This window comes from Phaseolus vulgaris, chromosome 3 (genome assembly GCF_051622355.1).
Source record: "Phaseolus vulgaris cultivar YP4 chromosome 3, ASM5162235v1, whole genome shotgun sequence".
NCBI lineage: Eukaryota > Viridiplantae > Streptophyta > Magnoliopsida > Fabales > Fabaceae > Phaseolus > Phaseolus vulgaris.
The window spans coordinates 25397896-25420158 of record NC_143500.1 but is presented as its reverse complement, the minus strand read 5'-3'; the positions used below and the strand labels follow the sequence as shown (position 1 = coordinate 25420158).

The 22263-nt window shown below is 36.5% G+C and overlaps 1 protein-coding gene and 1 pseudogene across 1 annotated transcript; one reads left to right on the top strand and one right to left on the bottom strand.

Moving 5' to 3' along the window:
- On the bottom strand, positions 1–2927 carry LOC137839199 (uncharacterized). The gene is made up of 5 exons (XM_068648324.1): positions 2767–2927; positions 2349–2682; positions 1599–2196; positions 192–907; positions 1–66 (listed from the first exon to the last, which is right to left on the bottom strand). The coding sequence occupies exons 1-5, from the start codon at positions 2925–2927 to the stop codon at positions 1–3; spliced, it is 1875 nt and encodes a 624-aa protein (XP_068504425.1).
- A 16464-nt stretch (positions 2928–19391) lies between these two features.
- Positions 19392–20641, top strand: LOC150028745 (uncharacterized; annotated as a pseudogene).
- Positions 20642–22263: the final 1622 nt, after the last annotated feature.

Genomic DNA, 22263 nt, shown 5'->3' with positions numbered 1-22263 from the left:
TCAAGATGTAGAACCGAAGAGTACCCCAGCCACTCGAGACACATACCCTAAATTCTCCAAGAGACCCTACATTCAAAAAATAAATGTCTTATCGAATCTTCTTCCACACTACACAGGGGGCACCGATCACTCATCAAAGGTATACCACGTCTCGAAAGATTGTCCTTAGTGGGAATGACATTACATAGCACCCTCCAAGCCGTAAATTGTGCCGAAGGTAAAGTCTTTAAAGTCCAAAATTTTGCGAATAGTTCTTCAACCACTACAGACTCCTCCCCCATGAGAATATTATAGGCTGCCTTCACAAAGAAGTCCGTAGAATCAACATCCCTCCAGAGCCATTTATCGGGCTTAAATCCATCCTCTTTTGTTAACCTCTTGTTATCCAACATTTGCATCAAAAGATCAGCCAGACTGGATTCCCACACAAAAAGATTCCCTCTCCACCCCAACTTCCACGACCAATTATTATTATTCCAAACCCCAACCTGTGAGAGAGTACGACTAGTATCTAAGGAAATCGAAAAAAGCCTAGGGAACTTATGCAATAGAGAATCGTTGTCCAACCATTTATCCTCCCATAACCTGATTTCTTTCCCGTCTCCTACTTCCCACCGACCTCTATCTTCAAAATCATTACCCCACTCCTCTAAATTCCACACCTTCCTAAGGTCCCTCCACCACAGCGACTCCTTACACATCTGACCTTGAGATCTTAATCCCCTCCACCCACCATACTTATAATCTAGGATATCTTTCCATAAACTTCTCTCTTCAGACATAAGTCTCCAAATCCATTTCCCTAGAAGAACCAAGTTAAACTTTCCTATGTCAATGACCTCTAATCCGCCTTTATCTTTCGATTGACAAATCTTATCCCACGCCACCCAAGCAATTTCCCTATTCTCTGACCCTCAATCCCACAATTTTTTTTATATCCTTTTCACTTCCCTCACCATAGTTGCCGGCATACAAAATAGGGAAACATAGAAGAGCGGTACGGACGTAAGCACCGATTTGACAACACATAATCTGCCTGCCAAAGAGAGGGATTTCTCTTTCCACGCGCTCAACCTACTTTGTAACTTAATGAGCATACCTTCACAAAAGACACATCTCTTATGATTCCCGCCTACCATCACCCCCAAGTAACTGAAAGGTGCTTTTATAATATCACAATTAAGAATAGAGGCGAAAATCATCGTCTAATTCATATTCACACCCATTCCACAAACCTTACTCTTGGAATAATTAACCTTAAGAACAAAGGCAAGTTCAAAGCACTTTAGGATAACCTTTAAAGTTAGAACACTTTGGATTAAGGCTTTACAGAAAAATAGAGTGTCGTCTGCATATTGCAGCATACTCACCTTTACTCGCTTTTCCTCGACCTCAATACTTTCTACTAACATATTTTCTTTCGCCTGTCTTACTACCCCTGCAAGTCCTTCAACCGCAATTAGGAAAAGGAAAGGTGCTAAAGGATCCCCTTTTCTTAGGCCCTTCAAAGGTTTAAACTCAGTTGTTGGACTTCCATTTACCAGCACAGATATTGAGGATGATTCTAAGTAGATTTTTTATCCATTCAATCCACTTACCACAAAAACCCAATCTTCCTAGCATGTAGTAAATAAACTCCCAACTTACTGAATCATATGTCTTTTCATAATCCACCTTAAACACCACACATTCTTTCTTTTTCCTTTTTACCTCCTCAAGGGTCTCATTAGCCACTAACACGCTATCCAACAAACCCCTTCCTTCCAAGAAAGCAGACTGCCTGGGGTCAATAACTTTGTTTAGCACCCTTTTCAACCTTGAAGATAGGATTTTAGAAATAATTTTATACACACAGCCCACCAAAGAAATCGGTGTAAAATCATTTAGTTGTTGTGGATTTGCAACCTTTGGGACAAGGGTAATAAAGGAAGCATTAATACGTTTCAGCCAACTTCCACCCTCTGCAAACCTTTGTATCGCACTCACAACATCTCCTTTTAAAATGTCCAAACAAAACTTTATAAAGCCAAAATTAAATCCATCCGGTACGGGACTTTTGGAGCTGTCACAATTCCAAATTGCCTCCTTAACTTCGTCTTTAAATATAATTCCAACCAACATTTCATTATCCTCCCTAGATATGCCCTTAAACCGAACATTATCCAATCTAACCAGTTGACTCCCCCCCCACTGAATCTGCCCTAAAAAAATTCCTCCACTCTAGCTTTTACTTCAACTGGATCTTCACACCACTGATCTCCGACCTTAAGACCATTAATCCTGTTTTGCATCCTCCTCCACTTAATACTTGAATGATAAAACTTTGTATTCAAATCACCCTAACTTACCCAACTCAACCTTGCTTTTTGCTGTAAGATCGCCTCTTGTTTAGCTCTGACTTGCCCCAAATCAGCTAACAGTTGTCTTATTTCCTCTCTGTCTTCCACACTCAACACCCTCTCATCATCTTTTCCATTAAGATCTTGGACTCTCTTTTCCAGATCCACTCTTTGTTTATTAACATCTCCAAAGGCAGATTTGTTCCAATTCCTTATGTCGAACTTTAACCTTTTCAATTTCTCCTTTAAAACGTACAAACTGTTTCCCCTAATATCATACCTTTCCCACTTATTCCTTACGAGCTCCTTAAACCGGACATCTTTTTGCCATACATCGAGACATCTAAACGGTTTTGGACCTCAGTCGATGTTCATCTCCTTTAAAATTAAAGCACAGTGGTCCCAAACCGATCTCCCTTCCGCATACAGTTTGCTTCCCGACCACTTCTCTAACCATTCGAGGGAGACTAAAATTCTATCTATTATGCTCTTCACTGTCCTATTAGGTTTATACCAAGTAAACTTTCTACCCACCAATGGAATATCAACCAGACTAGAATCTTCAATAAACTTATTAAAACTTCGCATTTCACTACTATAATTGACATTATAATTTTGACCTCTTCTCTCCCCAACCCTTATAATAGAATTAAAATCTCCAGCTACACACCACAATTTTATTGGGTGACTTTTCCTTATCTCACTTATTTCGTCCTAAATAATTCTCTTTTCTCTTAAAGTACCGCCACAGTAAACATTAGCTATTGTTATTTCTATTGGCATTCCTACCTTCCATACTCCTTCAATAATTGAAAAGTTGTTCCCATTTTTATACCTTTTCATTTCAAAACAATCTTTCTTCCACATTGTGATTATCCCTCCACCATTATTAACTGCTCCAATCTCAATCCAGACGATTTCATTTCACCCCAAATTTGATAACACCTCTCCTTACTATTATGTCCACATTTTGTTTCCTGCAGACAGATAAATCCAACTTGTTGTTTTTTAATGAGATCACTAATATACTTCCTTTTTATCCTTCCTCCCAAACCCCTAATATTCATACTAATTAGTTTCATCATTAACGACATTTTGCCCACCCCTACTTAATCCCTCCTTCCCATTGTCCCTTTCTTCCAGACTTTTTAACTTGTTTAATATATCATCCTCGTTTCCAAAACGAGAGTATCCTACTTCCTTTCTGATGCAAATCAAGATGAAAAAGAAGCCAACATTCAAGAACAAGAAGACCAAACTCATGGAGAAGACCAAAATCATGGAAAAGCCCAAGCCCAAACCCACTACAATCAAAGAATTACTAGGAGCATGGCTAGATCATTGGGAAGAGATTGCCAAATGAAATCTCTCTTTGTAATATCTCTTGTATTAAATTGTAAATAGGATAGGATAGCCTTAGGGAAGTGCCTAAAGAAGGAAATAAAAGAAACTATGCATGTAAAGGAACTTTTAGTCACTAGTTACTTAGAAATGGCTGGGAAGGTCACCTTTTGGCCTAGTTAGGCGCCTTTTGTTCCTAGAAGGAACTAGAAGGAGTCTTTCCTTCCTTCCTTACCTAGAGGGTCGGTCATCTCCCACCTTATAAAAGGAGAGCCTGACCTCATAGTAAAACAAGTTGAAAATTGAGAGTAATGAAATGCTAGTGAATTTTAGAGAAAGTTGTGAGTCTTGACTCTTCTTCTCTCTTTAGTCTCATCTTGTGAGCTCTTGGGACTCTCAAGTGGCGGCACCACCACTCATCTTGGAGCAACCACCCTCCAAGTGGCGTGAAGATCTTCCCTTGGTCTACAACCACATAAGTCACTTTTTCCATCTTCCATTTTCTTCCATTTTTGTGTTTCTTGTTTGTGTTTTCTATTCCATTCGGTGCAATCTGTTCTTTGCTGTTTTCCCTTTCATTTCCTGCACTTTATTTCTCCTTTAATTAGTGCAGTTTGGTTGCTTCCTTGCTGTTCTTGGTTCGTTCCATTTTGGTATCCAATTACATGTGATAATATTGTTGTTTTCAAATTCCTTTCCATGTTGTTTAGCTCATTTCATTCGGTAGATCCTTTGTATGCTGCGTTAACTTGCTGTTCTTGGCACTGTTATTGTGATTCCTAAATTGTTCTTGGGGTTTACTTGCTGTTTTAGAGTTATCCATTCATTCTATAATCATTTCTTGCACTACAAGTCATAAATCTTGCATTTTGAGTATGAACCTTTGTTTTGTTGTTTTAAAAACTCTTTCAATTGCCTTTTAGAACTTGATCCTATTCTTGAAAGTATCTTGAATACTATGAAACTATTAAAGGATACGGATACCAGAGTTATAGAAGGATCCTAATATTAATTGGGTGTCTTTTCTAATTATCAGTTGTTTCTCTTTATAGAGGTGAATAACCTTTATTTTGTCTTGTGTGTTATGATTCTAGTATTTAATTATTGATTCTTTTCCTCTTTAGTTAAACCTAGAATGAGTGTACTACTTGTATATATTCAGACCATTTGTTTTGATTTGAATAACAAGAAAGAAGAGATATTCATTCTCATATCCTTTGTCTTCAGTTTACTCTTTTGTTCATCTCTGTTATCTTTTGTTCATCTCTGTTCTATTTTGTATTAGAAACCAATGTCAACTCATCCCAAAATAATCAAAGGTTCAAATTAAATCATATCATGTGGTATCTAGAGCCATGGGCATGAAATTGTTGATTGTGAGTTGAATAGATACTTTTGTAAGGTCAATTTTTTTTTTCTACAGCACCTGTAATTCGTGTAATCTGTTTTACATTCTTGTCTTTACCTTTCTGTTTTAGGTTTAGTTTGAGTATTTCTTGCTGTTTTCTTGTTCTTATTACATTGTGTTTGTGTCATTTTGATTTTTGAATCCTTATTAGTTTTGTCAAAGTCATGTTTCTCCAAAAATGTTATCAATTCTATGAGTCCTTTTGTTGATAATTTTGGTTTCTTGATTTTGTGTTGAGTACAGATTGATGTGTTTGTTTTCTTGATCCTTTGGTGCTTTTTATTTTTAGTTTTGAGTTCATACTTGTGTAATAGACCTATACAAGTTCTTAAACATCACTTCTATTATGTCTTTGGAAGTTCTTAATTCTGTTTTTCATTCCAGTTAGGTTTCCTCTGTTTTCTTGAAAACGTGTTGACTGTTTGGTTTATTAAAATTTCTGTGCTTACTGGAAAATTCTGAAATTCTGGATTTAAGTAGTTTGAAGTGTTACAAAATAATGAAAAAAAGAAGTACATCAAAATTCCAAGTACAAAAGAAATGATAAATGAAATACGTACAGTGTGTAAAATTCTGCGCTGGAAAACGGTGATTAGGCAGTAATTTTCGGAAATTTATCACAATTAATTGGCTTACTGTTTTTGAGTGATTCGAGTGCCAATTTTTAGATAACATCTTGAATTTCCAGTGGTTAAAATTTCACATTCCAGTTCGTTTTTCTACAGTTACAGTTAAATATTTTAAGTCACGCACAGTTTTAACAAAAAAATTCCAGTAGCATTGTTTTTGTTTTCTTCATCTACTTTAGTGCTTTTCTGTAGGTTTCTTTTGTGTGTCATCCTTTAATTGAGTACCTTATTTTTCTCGCTTGTCTTTTCTTCACTATCCTTTGAGTTTGTCATATATCTTGTATTCCTTTTGCTATAGCCTTTCTTGTTTACACCTTTTTCTTGCTTGTCTTTTATTGTTCTTTAAGTTTTGTGGTGGATGCTCTTGGATAAAGTGGGCGAGTGCTTTGACATATTTCACTTGAGAATCACCAAACCACAAGATTAGCTTTGAAGAGAATTGAATTCTTTTTGGAGTGAATTGAGTGCAAATTTTGTCACAAAACTGAAAGCATCTTTGCCATTTTTCACTTGTTTTACTAACTTTGTTTTCTCTTAATTGTTTGTTCATTTGTGTACTGTTTTGTTATTAAAATGGAGCATTATTCAAGTAGTGGTTCATCAGAGTCTAACTCTCCACCAAAAGCATACATTAAAGGTGAATTGAAGGATGCCAAAAAGACCATTGCACAAAAAGATGAAGCCATAAGACAATTTAGAAGCAAGGTTGCAAAGGCTTGAAGAAAATCATGCAACATCCAACAATTCTGCACATGGAAGGCGCCATTCACATAGAAGTCCTTCAAGAAGTGCTTCTAATCATCTCGGTCGTGAAGAAGAATCAGATGGAGGACAGTACCACCAAACCCACCAACACCACCGTCATCATCATAGAGAAAGAAGGCACCATGAAGAAAAACTTCACTTACCCTATGTAAAATTACCTACCTTTAATGGTGAAGGAGATCCTAATGTGTACTTGGGGTGGGAAAAAAAATGTGAGCAAATTTTTGATGTGTATAAGGTCAAAGAAGACCAAAGGGTACATCTAGCCACTATAGAATTTTTAGACTATGCTTTACAATGGTGGCATAAGACACTCATGGACATTGGACTTAGAAGAAGGCCTCACGTGGACTCCTGGGATGCTTTAAAAAAATGTATGCGTGATAGGTTCGTACCATCACTCTTTAGGAAAGACCTAATGTTGAAGCTCCAACGGCTTCACCAAGGCACGCTAAGTGTGGATAGTTATTTCAAGGAATTAGAGACACTTATGCTTAAAATAAATTTGGATGAAAGTGAGGAAGCAAAGATTGCTAGATTTATAAGTGGTCTTAGAAGGGATATACAAGATGTTGTAGAACTTCAAGAGTATTCATCTTTACAAACCTTAGTTCACCTTGCCATCAAGGTTGAAAATCAAATTGCAAGGAAAATGACTTTCAAAAATTCTACTCATGATGGTTACTACAACAACTCTTGGAAAAATAAAAACAAATCTTTTTCAAAGTTTCCTTCTAAAGATTCATCTTCTAAAGCTAAGGATTCTAAGCCTTCCACTTCTAATCATAAATCACCAACCAAATCCTCAAGTAAAAAGTGTTTTAAATGTTTAGGATATGGTCACATTGCGGCTAATTGTCCTTCTAAAAGAAATATGATGATAAGTGTTAATGGGGAAGTGGTGAGTGAACATGAATCCGCAAACTCTAGATCATCCACACCTCCCAGGTCTCCAAGTGAGATCGAGAGCGAAAGTCCTTGTGAAGGTGACTTATTGATGATAAGGCGAATGTTGGGCACAATTCCAAAATCTTTGGATGATACCCAAAGAAAAAATATTTTTCACACCCGCTGTCTTATCACTAACAAGTTATGTTCCTTGATTATTGATGGGGGTAGTTGCACTAATGTGGCTAGTACAATAGTTGTGGAGAAGTTAGCCTTACCCACTATCTCTCATACCAAGTCTTATAAATTGCAATGGTTAAGTACCGAAGGTGAAATCATGGTTAACAAACAAGTCCTCATTAACTTTGCAATAGGAAAGTATAAAGATGAGGTTTTATGTGATGTTGTACCCATGGAAGCAACTCATCTTCTTTTAGGAAGGCCTTGGCAATATGATAGACATGTTTTACATGATGGCCTATCCAATACAATGTCTTTTTCCTTCAAAGGGCGCAAGGTTATCTTAAAACCCCTCCCTCCCAAAGAGGTTCATGAGGACCAAATAAAAATGAAAACTAAAAGAGAAAATGAGAAAGCAAAAGAAGTAAGTACTAAACCGAGTCACACCACTTTATCCACTAAATCAATTATGTTGACTCGTGCTATGCCTCAAGTTGAACCTCAAAGGTATTCTTCTTCTTTATCTTTTTCATTACCCAAGGTTCCTATTTCAACACCAACTTGGTTAAAAAATGTTAGGGATGATTTTTTCATACCTCCTAATGGTTTTCACCATTTAAGAGGACTTTTTCCAAAAAAATATCATCATTCCCAAACAATTTTTTCCAACTTGGTCTGTCTATAGGACCTCCTTTTCTGAACTCCCACTGCTTACACATCCTAAGTCATGTTTGCCTTTCTCTTATTCCACTGTTAATCTTGATAGTAAACTGACTTTGTTATATGCAGGGATTCAGAATTCGTGCACGAATTCTCTCCAACTCGGGGAGCATGATAGATATCAAGTTAGAGAGGATTTTACTAATGGAGGAAGAGGCCGTCCACCCAAACATTTAAAGTTCTTCCTTCTAGTCTTCTCAAAAATTAAATAAGATCACTGATAATGCCTATGAGCTTTCAAAATTCGTGGACGAATTCTCTCCAACCCGGAGAGTATGATGCAAATCAAGATGAAAAGGAGGCCAACATTCAAGAACAAGAAGACCAAACTCATGGAGAAGACCAAAATCATGGAAAAGCCCAAGCCCAAGCCCACTCCAATCAAAGAATCACTAGGAGCATGGCTAGATCATTGGGAAGATATTGCCAAATGAAATCTCTCTTTGTAATATCTCTTGTATTAAATTGTAAATAGGATAGGATAGCCCTAGGTAAGTGCCCAAAAAAGGAAACAAAAGAAACTATGCATGTAAAGGAACTTTTAGTCACTAGTTACTTAGAAATGGCTAGGAAGGTCACCTTTTGGCCTAGTTAGGCGCCTTTTGTTCATAGAAGGAACTAGAAGGAGTCTTTCCTTCCTTCCTTACCTAGAGGGCCGGTCATCTCCCACCTTATAAAAGGAGAGCCTTGCCTCATTGTAAAACAAGTTGAAAATTGAGAGTAATGAAATGCTAGTGAATTTTAGAGAAAGTTGTGAGTCTTGACTCTTCTTCTCTCTTTAGTCTCATCTTGTGAGCTCTTGGGACTCTCAAGTGGCGGCACCACCACTCATCTTGGAGCAACCACCCTCCAAGTGGCGTGAAGATCTTCCCTTGGTCTACAACCACATAAGTCACTTTTTCCATCTTCCATTTTCTTCCATTTTTGTGTTTCTTGTTTGTGTTTTCTATTCCATTCGGTGCAATCTGTTCTTTGCTATTTTCCCTTTCATTTCCTGCACTTTATTTCTCCTTTAATTAGTGCAGTTTGGTTGCTTCTTTGCTGTTCTTGGTTCGTTCCATTTTGATATCCAATTACATGTGATAATCTTGTTGTTTTCAAATTCCTTTCCATGGGTTTTGTTGTTTAGCTCATTTCATTCGGTAGATCCTTTGTATGCTGCGTTAACTTGCTGTTCTTGGCACTGTTCTTGTGATTCCTGAATTGTTCTTGAGTAGTTCTTGGGGTTTACTTGCTGTTTTAGAGTTATCCATTCATTCTATAATCATTTCTTGCACTACAAGTCATAAATCTTGCATTTTGAGTACGAACCTTTGTTTTGTTGTTTTAAAAACTCTTTCAATTGCCTTTTAGAACTTGATCCTATTCTTGAAAGTATCTTGAATACTATGAAACCAATGTCAACTCATCCCAAAATAATCAAAGGTTCAAATGAAATCATATCACTTTCCTGAATTCCATATTCTATATGCTTCCAAATTCTCATTGTTTAACCAGACAAAATAGTTTTTAGTACCGTTATTAGTAAAAGCAGTAGAACTAGATACTAATCTTACATCCATTTTGTGAAATAGTTCTTTGAGTCCGTCAAGACGTGTAAACCCCACCTCTTGTGATTTGCTTTTGCTACACTCCCCAACTTCCATCAACCTTTGTCCAACACCGGGTATCGCTGCAACTTGACAGTGAATACGCACGTTCCCCACAAGGCTCACGGATAGGCCCCCAGAATTTGTTGCAGCAATGCACAACGGCCTACGGACCACCAGAGAATACACAAGGTTGCTTCCAGATTCCGATGAGGTTTCTGCCACCACCAAGTCGCCATCTCCGGCAGGCGTAGGAGACCTTTGATCGTGCAATTGTGCCTCTCCGCGCAGCCACAATTGCCGCAAAAGCCCCCTCGTCACCGGCGACCGCTAATGGCGGTGTATGGTGGCCGCTGTTAGAATGACCTAGGGCCACGTCAGCCCTACTTCCAACTCCAGAGAATTCAATTTCACTGAGAATTGGGTCTGTACCAGCTAAACACCCCTCCCCCCCCTTAACATTTGGAATTTGGCCCAATCACACTCAAGAGACCCAATATCAACAAATAAGTTTTTTTTATCTCTTTTAGGGTTTGCCACTGACCACCGACCTCATTAAGTGCAACGCTATACTTTCTAGTCAGCCCCTCTAATTCGTCAACTGCCTCATTAATGCACCCGTCTTGGCCAACTAAATCATCAAGACGCCTAACGTTTTGTATCCCACTAATTTGCTGACCTTCCACAACATCACTCCTGTCTTCTGTAACTGCATATGGCTTCCATGCCTCCTTGCGGAGAAGCCCTTCCGCCTCCTCCACCGTCATGTCCTCCCCAACACCTCCTTGAAAATTTAAATTACTTCCAAACTCTAACTCTTCCGATGCACCACACTCCCTCCCTACGAAACTTCCGAGTTCACCGTCATCAGAATTGCTTTCCCATTCACCAAAATGACATCTTTTAACTTTATTGACAGGTTCTTCTTCAATAGCTATTTGACACAGAGTCTCATTAACCTTCATACAAATTGTCCAACGAACCTCCCTTGCTACATGCAATTTAATTAAGACTCTTGCATACTCTAGTTCTTCCATCTCCAAAGTATCTGTTAGAATATATGGCCTTAAACGAGATGGAGGGTGAATTGTTTAAGAGGGGTTTTTGAAAAAATTTTCAGGTTTAACAAAATTTTTTGTGTAAATCCAGAACAGGAATCAAGTTAACCAAGAATTTAAGCAATTATACAGCAAAGCAACAGAAAAACAATCAGTTGTTTATATCAGCAAAGCTTAAAACAAAAATTAAATGAGTTCAGGGTAAGAGAGAAATACACCAATAGTTTATACTGGTTCACTCTTAAGCCAAGAGCTACATTCAGTCCCCAGAATACCACTGGGTAATCCACTAAGCAATCAAATCAGATTACAAAACACAAACCACCAAAGTAGTGACCTTGAACCCTTCAAGAAACACACTATCTTTGGCAAACCACACCAAAAGTATTGATCTTGAACACCTCAAGAGCACACAATACTCCTTGGCAACACAACACCAGAAAAATAGTAGGTTTAGAAAGGATTACACCTTATCACAATACAAACTGTATTGAATACAATTGCAATCCTATTCCACTCTCTATTGAAAACCCAAAGCTTGATGTGAATCTTGAAATCTTAGAATCAATTCTCTCAAATTGAATTTCTCAAAACTGTTTATGTCTTGTTTGAAAACATAAACAAACCATTTATATTTTCCAAAGATTGGTCAAAGCAATTAATGAAGGAGTGTATTCAGTTGAAAAACACAGATTGGATTTTTCATCTTCACTTGATGAGGAGTTTGATGAAGAAACTTCATTTTCATCCCAAGCAATATAGGCTCTTTTTGACTTCCCTTTCTGATGGATATCCACTAGGAGAGGATTTTATTAATGAAGGAAGAGGATTTTCACCTACACATTTGAAGTTCTTCCTTCTAGTCTTCTCACAAATTAAAAGAAGTCAAAGAGAAGATCAAGCCTACAGATAAAGAAGTCTACAAACTCTCAAATAATAGGCTTCATATTAAATATCTCTCTTTATAGTTTCTTTTAAATTGTAAATAATATAGAATAATGTTTAGAAAGGTGCTTAGAGGGAAACATGAGACACCTCTTTTGTAAAAGCATCTTTAGGCTTTAGTTTAGCAAATTCTAGAAGCTTGGGGAGTGAGCTTAGTAAGGGGGGTGTGATCTTAGGAATTTTTTGGGTAGCTTAGGGAATAAGCTATGTAAATGACCAGCCCTTACTCCTATAAAAGGAGGGCTTAGGTCCTTCACAATTCAGATTGGAATTTTATAGTAGAGAGACTATACTCAATTTTGGAGAGAATTTGTGAGTTTTGAGTCTTCCTCTTCTTTGCCTTATCTTGTGAGCTATGGTGAGCTTCAAGTGGTGGCACTCCATCACTTATCTTGGTTCAAGGTTCCAAGTGGCGTGAATGGCTTCTTCCAATTCTCAAAATCCAGCAAACATCTTCCTATAAGTGTTCTTCTTCCTTTTCTTCAATTTTCCATTCGGTAGTTTTGATTCCTAGAGTTTTACTTCTTTTTCTACCGTTTAATTTTGTGTTTCCAGCATTGTTTCCTTTAATTTTGTTTGGTTCAGTAGCTATCTTTTAAATTTTGTCCAGTTTTAATTCTTGTTCTTCTTTCCTTTTGTTTTGATTCAATTTGACAATACATGGACTTCCATATGAGTCTTGGTTGGTGCTTAGTTTGGTGAGTTCTTGAATTTAGAACATTGATCCAATTCTAAAGTAAAGTGCCTTTCAAATCCAGCTCAAGTTGTTCCTAAGAATGTCAAGAATCATGTGTTCTTGTAGTTACATTCACATCACTTTCTTTTCCTTATTGCTTGACTTCTTTCCCTTGCCTTCTTTATTTGAGCAATCAACTTTTATATGCCCTTGTTCTCCACAACCAAAGCAAGTGTAATTGTTAGAATTGAAATCACCAATTGTCTTGTTTCCATACCTTTCTTTGTTGGATTCCTTGTTGCGGTTTCTCTTTAAGAATTTCCTGAACTTTTTAGACAGCAAGATAAGATTTTCTTCCTCACTTTCATCAATTGAGTCTTGCTTATTCTTGTGCTTGGAAACTTTCAAAGAAATGTTACTTACATGCTTGTCTTCACTTTCTTGAACATTTAATCTCCAACTCATGTTCTCTAAGCTTTCCAAACAAGGAGGCTGTAGTCAAAGATGTCAAGTCCTTTGATTCTGAGATAGCCGTGAATTTAGGTTGCCAAGATCTATCAAGACACTTGAGAATCTTGATGTTCAACTCCTCTTTGTCAAAGGTTTTTCCAAGACTCATTACATGGTTGATAATGTGAGTGAGTCTTTTTTGTACTTCAACAATTGATTCTCCCTTGAGCATTCTTAACATTTCATACTCTTGTATTATAGTATGTTTCCTTTCTCTTTTCACATCATTTGTTCCTTCATGGGTGACCTCTAAAGTATCTCACATTTCCTTAGCAGATGCACATTGTGAGATCCTGAAAAATTCATCCTAGTTCAAAGCAGAGGTTACGATATTCTTGGCAATGCAATCAAACTTGACCTTTTTATTTTCAGCATCAGTCCATTGGGACCACAGTTTTTCAATAGAAGATCCATCTTTTTCAAATTTAGGAATAAAAGGGCTATTTTCAATTGCATCCCAAATTCCTTTATCAAGAGATTCAACAAAGATTTTCATTCTAACTTTCCAAAACTGATAATTCAAACCATAAAACAAAGGTTGCATGTTAATTGATAATTCAAACCATAAAACAAAGAGATTCAACAAAGATTTTCATTCTAACTTTCCAAAAGGTAGTTTTTCAGCCATAGAAAAAAGATTTTAGGATCAAACTTGAATATTTTTCAAGTACCAAGCTCTTGATGCCAATTGTTAGAATATATGGCCTTAAACGAGAGGGGGGGGGGGGGTGAATTGTTTAAGAGGGGTTTTTGAAAACTTTTTCAGGTTTAACAAACATCTTTGTGTAAATCCAGAACAGGAATTAAGTTAGCCAAGAATTTAAGCAATTATACAGCAAAGCAACAGAAAAACAATCGGTTGTTTCTTTGAAACAATCGGTTGTTTATATTAGCAAAGCTTAAAACATAAATTAAATGAGTTCAGGGTAAGAGAGAAATACACCAACAGTTTATACTGGTTCACTCTTAAGTCAAGTGCAACATCTAGTCCTTAGTATACCACTGGGTAATCCACTAAGCAATCAAACCAGATTACAAAACACAAACCATCAAAGTAGTGACCTTGAACCCTTCAAGAAACACACTATCTTTGGCAAACCACACCAAAAGTATTGATCTTGAACACCTCAAGAGCACACAATACTCCTTGGCAACACAACACCAGAAAAATAATAGGTTTAGAAAGGATTACACCTTATCACAGTACAAACTGAATTTAATACAATTGCAATCCTATTCCACTCTCTCTTGAAAACCCAAAGCTTGATGTGAATCTTGAAATTTTAGAATCAATTCTCTCAAACTGAATTTCTCAAAACTATTTCTGTATTGTTTGAAAACATAAACAAACCATTTATATTTTCCAAAGATTGGTCTAAGCAATTAATGAAGGAGCGTATTCAGTTGAAAAACATTTAAAGCAGATTCACCATTCAAAACAGAATTCTGTTAGGATTTTCAAAGAAACAATCGGTTGAACCACGAAACAACCGATTGTTTGTCTTGACAGTTAAGTCAACCAAACTAAAACAGTTTTCAACCTTTTTGAAAACTCCCAAGAATAAAACAACCGGTTGATTCGACAAAACAACAAGTTGTTTTTCACTTAGTTGGAAAAATACTTGATTTCAAAAAGGTTTTTAATCACATAAGTTTTAGATTCAACAAAGGAGTGGATTACACTTTATTTTACCCAGATCCCACCCAAACACAGCAGCAACACTAGCCTTTCATCAAACACCTTGGATTTGGATTCTTCAAAGCACTTGATCACTCTTGATCAACATCGGACATCGACAACGGCATCGGACATCGGCACCTGTGGAGTAGGTCGGGTCGCATTAGTGGGCCCCAAGAGATGCGTGTGTTGAAGCCCGTATATACGAAAGGCCTAGTCAGCAAGAAAGTGCATGCATGTGGTGTGTATAGTACATTCAGGTCTAGCACAAGTACATATTCCCTGAAGACGCCAAGGCCCAATAGCACTAGGGTTTTCAGGGAAAGTTGCATGCATGATACATGAAGAACTAGGGCACCTACAGAACATATTGGCCCCGTAGCGCTGGTACATGAGTTGGTACCCTGACGACCATGTTGTTAAGATTATGTACTCCAAAGAGGAAGATTCAGTGCGATTGTTGTGCTTAGATTGTGTAACAACGTAAAAAAATGTCCTCCCAGTAAACCTAATTTCACTAGAGATAAGGCTCTAGTGAGAGGGGGTTGTTACAATGAGGTAACCTAAAAACAGTCTATAAAAGGGAGTTGAGATCCCTGATAAAGGTACACTGTTTCTAAGACTGAAAGTGTTTACTTACTTATTGTTTCTATAAGCCCTGAACTGACTTGATCGTCAGAGTGCAATCAACAGGTAGGACCCCCTCTGTTTCTACGGAGCTGCCTTCCAACATCCAAGGGAAGCACAAAATCCACCAAAAATAGGAGAAGCCACCGCTTGCCTTTGAAATCAACCGTTGCCAAATTGGATTTTATTACACAATATTTGACATTATCAAACACCAAGTATGTTCGAACTCCGAAAGAATTGATAAATTCTTACATCAAAAGCATGTAATAATTAATAATTTTTTACATCAAGATAAACTAATCCTCCAAAAGAATTATTAAATTTATTCCTATAAGTTTTTCTCTTATTTAAATATTTTTAAATACTTTTGAAACTTTGTTCTTATTTTATTCTGCCATACAAACTAGAAAATCCTACCTTCTATATTCCTTTCTATGAGAAAATAAAGGAATAGTTGTTTCAATTAAAATTTATGTTAAGATAATAAATTATGAACATAATATTTTGTTTTTTGAAAAAGATCATGAACATAAAAAATTATGAACATAATATTTATGTTAATATCAGCAAAGATCAAATATTACTTGCATAGAATGGGAAATGGATTCTACAAAGCAGAAAGTTTCTACACATCAGAAAGAAAAAACCTAAAAGTGAATTTCATGGTGATGGAAGAGGGCCAAGCACCAACCCAAAGGAGAGCCAAACATCAAGACATATTGGGCAAACTACAAGGGCCATGGCTAAGAGGCTTGATGAGGATTGGAACACTGCTACTGATGGCAGAGAAACTTACCTCTACATGTTCCAAGAGGTCCAAAATCAAGCGTAGCATAGTCTTTAAATTCTTGTCAACGTAGCATAGGAATATTCTTTTGTAAAATTGTTTAATTTGTAATTAGGTTGAATATTGGTTTCTAAAAACCAACCTAAGTTAGATTAGGGTTTCTAGAAACACCTAACCTAACTAAGGCCGGTCATTTAGACCTAATGGCATCACATGAGGCACACCTTGTCACACTTGCCATGAGAGCGCCAACTTTCAACTCATTAGGATTTGAATTTCCCACCAATTTTTCTTAGCCATTTTCGGTCCTCCTTGGCTATAAACGGAGGAGCCTACCTCATGTTTTGACAAGATTAATTCATTAGTGAAATGCTGCCAATTTTGTGTCATTCTCACTCTTTGCCTAAAACCTCTAGGATTAGGCTCTTAATCTTCCTACCGTCACCTTCCAAGTGAGATGGCCTCACCACTCACTCTTCATACTTAGCATGCACCTTCAAGGAGTCCAGCTCTCTATGTGAGATCCTTGTTCCACCATCAATCCATGGAGCTTCCGCAAATTCACTCAAAAACCGCAAAGAAGAAGATACAAATCCATCATTTGGTATCATGAGCTATGGTTCTACAAGAGCTAAGTGTCTTCTTCCATTTTTATGTTTGTGTTCTTATTTCCATGTTGTTCTTCACTTCTTCATGTTGTCTTGCTGTTTTTTGCTTTTTAATTTGATTTAGGTGCTATTTGAAGAAATTCAATCGGTGCATTGTGTTCAAATTGTTCTTGAGCTTATAATTTTCACTTGTGTAGGAATCTATATAGAATTGTGTTGCTGTTTTGTTTTTAGGTTGTTTGAGTCTTGTTTGCAATTCTATTCGGTTCATTATATGTGTCTTGAGTCATTTTAATTTTTGAATCCTATTATGTTTTGTCTAAGTCATGTTTCTCCTAATTTGTCATCAATTCCATGTAGTGTTGAATTTGTTGATAATTTTGGTTTCTTGATTTGATTTGAGTCCAAATTTATAATTATGTGTTTGTTGATCCTTTGGTGCATTTTTCTTTTTGTTTGAGTTCATATTTGTGTGCTAGATCCATACAAATTCATATACATCTACTTCATTGTGTTTTTGAAGTTTCTTATTCTGTTTTTAAATTCCAGAATTAGGATTATTCTGTTTTTCAAATTCTGTGATGGCTTTTTTTTTGTTATGAATTTTAAATACGTTGGAGAAAAATTATGAAAATCTGGATTTTTACCGTTTGATGTGTTATAAAATCAAGAAAAAAAAGAATCAGATGAAAAGACAAAATAGAGAAAAATGATAAATAAAACAAAAAAGAGTGCATCTTGGCGCCAAAATATACGGTAGTTGGACAATAATTTTGAAAAATTTATCACAATTATTTGGTGCATAGTTTTGGTGTGATTCAACGCCAAAAATTTGCTAAGACATTGAATCGTTTGTGGTTAAAATTTCAAAATAGCCAGCTCAGCATAAATATTTTAAGTTACGCTTTGTGAACCTGAATTTTCCAGTAGTGCTGTTTTGGTTTTTCTAATCAATTCTAGTGCCTTTCTTTACGTTCCTTTGTTGAGTGCCTACTTATATTTGCTTGTCCAATATCATTCAAAACTCTTTCTAAGTTGTGTCATATAATTCAAATCCATTTGCTGTAGTCCTGTTTTAAAATTTAAATTGTTTCTTGCTTTCATTTCTTGACCTCTAAATTGTTGGTGGATAAAATACAATTGGTGCTTGTTAAGTGGAATTGACTTTGTGGTGAGTCTATCTCTACTTAGTAGGTACTGTTTTGGAGATTTTAATTGTCTAATCATAAGAGGTTAAGGCAAGGAGCTGCAACAAAATACAAATACAAATACAAACACATACACTTTGGAGAACACAACAAAGAAGAGCAATTACAAGCCAAGGAGTGCATAGTTTAGGAAATCTGAATTTTAATTGGTGTAATTCAATTTCTTTGTATTTCTTTGAGTTGTGTCATATAATTCAAATCCATTTGCTGTAGTCCTGTTTTAAAATTTAAATTGTTTCTTGCTTTCATTTCTTGACCTCTAAATTGTTGGTGGATAAAATACAATTGGTGCTTGTTAAGTGGAATTGACTTTGTGGTGAGTCTATCTCTACTTAGTAGGTACTGTTTTGGAGATTTTAATTGTCTAATCATAAGAGGTTAAGGCAAGGAGCTGCAACAAAATACAAATACAAATACAAACACATACACTTTGGAGAACACAACAAAGAAGAGCAATTACAAGCCAAGGAGTGCATAGTTTAGGAAATCTGAATTTTAATTGGTGTAATTCAATTTCTTTGTATTTCTTTGAGTTGTAATTACATTAAACCTTTGATTAATTAGTGGATTAATCACATGTAGACGGTGAGTGTGTCTTCAAAGGCTCCAAGTGTCTAGAAGCCTCACCTTAGGAATCGTCTAGCTTAAAGCTTTGTAGTTAGCAATCTTTAATTGTGCTTAGCTAATTGCTTTACGTTAATTACTTGATTAGCATTGCTTATTTGCTTTGTTTGTTTAATTGCTTTGCATTGCTTTCATTTGCATAAAATTGACTTTTCATTCCTCATTGTGATCTAAGTAATTTACTTAGAAAAAGAATTGTGTGAAGTTTTTGAGGGATAGGTTTTGGCAAGGAAAGACTTGGTACTTAAAGAAGTCCTAGTGACTCACCTCTCTTTCCTGGAAAGCTACCTTCACTACTTTCCTTTTCTTTCTTGAGGTAAAATACTTTTAAAACACAAAGCTTTAGTCATGTCAACTCACTCTTCTAAATCTAATGAAAGTGATATAAAGTCCATCAAATCTCTTATAAAACAATTAGCCAAGGACTTTCAATCACTCTCATATAGACAATTAGAGCATGAAGCACAAATCAAAGAGTTGAGAATGACTAAAGAAAAGGGTGAAAGTTCTCAAAAATAAAAAAAAAATATGTTCACGTGCATCTAGTTCTCAAAATCATGATTCTTTTGGGGAGGAAAGTCTTAGGATAAATGAGTATTATCAACCACTCCCTAGGAGAACTAGAAGAGATAGAAGAGAACAAGAGAGCCCAAGAGAGATTAGGGTAGACCTACCCCATTTCCATGGAAAAGAAAACGTAGAAGTCTATTTAGATTGGGAAATGAAGGTAGAATAATTATTTGCTTGCCATAGAGTAAGTGAAGAGAGAAAAGTACCCCTAACCACTCTTAGTTTCCGAGGGAATGCTATGTATTGGTGGACGACTTTAGAAAGAGATAGGCGTCTTCATAAGGAACCTCCCATAGAGTATTGGAATGATCTTAGGGGAGCCTTAAGACGCCGCCATATTCCCTCCTATTATAATAGGGAGTTGATGGACAAGCTCCAAAGACTCCAACAAAGAACAATGAGTGTAGAGGAGTATAGGCAAAAGATGGAACTCTATATGATGAGAGCCTCCATTAGGGAGAATGAGTCCACCACCATAGCTAGATTCTTAAGTGGGTTAAATCTTGAGATAAGAGATAGAGTTGAACTTCTACCTTATCAAGACTTGAATGATTTGGTTCAACTATGTATCACAGTTGAACAACAAAATTTAAGGAAAACTTCAAGTCGAAAGGAAGGTTCATACTCTAACTCCTATCATAAAAGAGATTTTAAAAGGGAGGGTAGTACATCCAAAGAAAAACCAAAAGAGACTCCCAAACCCATAGGCAAAGATATGCTCACTCCACCCATTCGCACTAGGGATGTTAAATGTTTAAATGCTTTGGAAGAGGACATGTGCAAGCTCAATGTCCAAACCAAAGAACTTTGTTTTTGAAAGGAATAGATGAGTATACTAGTGGTGATGACGAACCTAGTGAGAAAGAAGAAGGGGGAGATGATGAAAGAGTGTATCCTTTAGATGGGGAATTATTGATGATTAGAAGAACCCTCAACAACCAAACTAGTGCAACCATGGAAACACAAAGAGAGAACATCTTTCACACAAGATGCAAAGTTTTAGAAAACATATGTTCTCTCATTGTGGATAGTGGCTCATGCTGCAATTGTTGTAGCACTAGGATGGTTGAAAAGTTAAATCTATAAGTAGTTCATCATCCTAAACCTTACAAGCTTCAATGGATAAATGAAGATGGGGAACTAACTGTAGATAAACAAGTGAAAGTCGAGTTTTGTATAGGTAACTACCAAGACAATGTTTTATGTGATGTAGTTCCTATGGAAGCTTGCCACATCTTATTGAGTAGACCATGGCAATTTGACAAGAAAACCTTGCAAAATGGTCTAACCAACGAGATTACCTTCACCCACAAGAAAAAGAAGTTTGTACTTAATCCTTTACCACATTCCCAAGTGGTAAGAGATCAAATACAAATGAAACAAAAGAGGGATGAGGAGAAAAAAACACAAAATTAGAAAAAGAGCAAATCCTTAGGGAACAAAAGGCGTGAGAGAAGAGTGTTCCTTCTCACAAGGTCATTCAACTAGACAAAACAATTGAAAATACCTTTGAAAATATGCTTCTTGTTGAACAACCTAGCCTTATCTTTTGTAAAGGAACACTTACATGCACTGCCACAAATCTTAAGACTATGACTCTACCTCCTTAAGTCAAAGATCTTTTAAACGAATTTGATGATATATTCTCTAAAGAGGGACCCATAGGACTTCCTCCTTTTAGAGGTATAGAACATCAAATTGATTTGGTTCTAGGGGCTAGTCTACCAAATAGACCAGCCTATAGAACTAATCCTGAGGAAACAAAGGAGATAGAATCTCAAGTACAAGATTTGTTGGAGAAGGGTTGGGTGCAAAAGAGCCGGTCAATCATATTTTCCAAAATTGATCTTAAAAGTGGATATCACCAAATTAGAATCAAGGAGGGTGATGAGTGGAAAACCGCTTTTAAAACCAAATTTGGACTATATGAATGGTTGGTGATGCCCTTTGGTCTCACTAACGCACCTAGTACTTTCATGAGGCTCATGAATCATGTCTTGAGAGATTGCATAGGTAAATATGTAGTAGTTTATTTTGATGATATCTTAGTTTATAGTCAAAGCCTAGATGACCACCTAAGACACCTTAGGGAAGTTTTCCTAGTGCTTAGAAATAATAGTTTGTTTTCAAATAGTGATAAGTGTACTTTTTGTGTTGATAGCATAGTTTTTCTAGGATTTGTAGTAAACAAAAAGGGGGTACATGTTGACCCCGAAAAAATCAAAGTCATCCAAGAATGGCCAACTCCACAAAATGTAGGAGATGTTAGGAGTTATCATGGTTTGGCTAACTTCTATAGACGCTTTGTGCCTAACTTCTGAAGTCTAGCTTCACCACTCAATGAGTTAGTGAAGAAAGACACTACATTTTGTTGGGGTGAAAAGCATGAACAAGCCTTCAAGAGGCTAAAAGCTCAACTTACTAATGCACCCATTCTAGCTTTACCAAATTTTGCTAAAACTTTTTGAGCTAGAGTGTGATGCATCGAGGGTTGGCATATGTGCTGTTTTGTTAGAAAGGGGGCATCCAATTGCTTATTTTAGTGAAAAACTTCAAAGAGTCACCCTTAACTACCCCACCCATGACAAAGAACTCTATGCACTTGTGATGGTCTTAAAGACTTGGGAACACTATCTTGTTTCTAAAGAATTTGTCATACATAATGACCATGAGTCTTTAAAATATCTAAAAGGCCAACACAAGCTCAATAAACGACATGCAAAATGGATGGAATTTCTTAAATTATGTCATCAAATACAAGAAGGGAAGCACAAATATAGTGGCATATGCTCTCTCAAGGAGACATGTGCTCTTTTCAAAACTTAGTGCTCAAATTCTTGGATTTGACAACATAAAAGAACTTTATCAAGAAGACCAAGACTTTGCATTCATCTTTGCTAAATGTGAACGTAGAGCACAAGAAGGTTACTATGTGTCCGAGGGGTATCTTTTTAAAGAAGGCAAACTTTGTATTCCCCAAGTACACATAGAAAACTTCTTGTAAAAGAATCACATGAAAGGGGTCTCATGGGCCATTTTAGAGTTGACAAAACTCTTGATCTTTTAAAAAGAAAATTCTATTGGCCACACATGAAAAGAAATGTCCAAAG

Coding starts and splice junctions, on each gene's coding strand:
- LOC137839199 (XM_068648324.1), bottom strand. CDS start 2,927: ATGCGAAGTTTTAATAAGTTTATTGAAGATTCTAGTCTGGTTGATATT. Junction 2,197..2,348: donor AAAAAGCAAGGTTGAGTTGG/GTAAGTTAGGGT, acceptor TTTTTAGGGCAG/ATTCAGTGGGGGGGGAGTCA. Junction 908..1,598: donor AGGAAGATTGGGTTTTTGTG/GTAAGTGGATTG, acceptor ATTGAGGGTCAG/AGAATAGGGAAATTGCTTGG.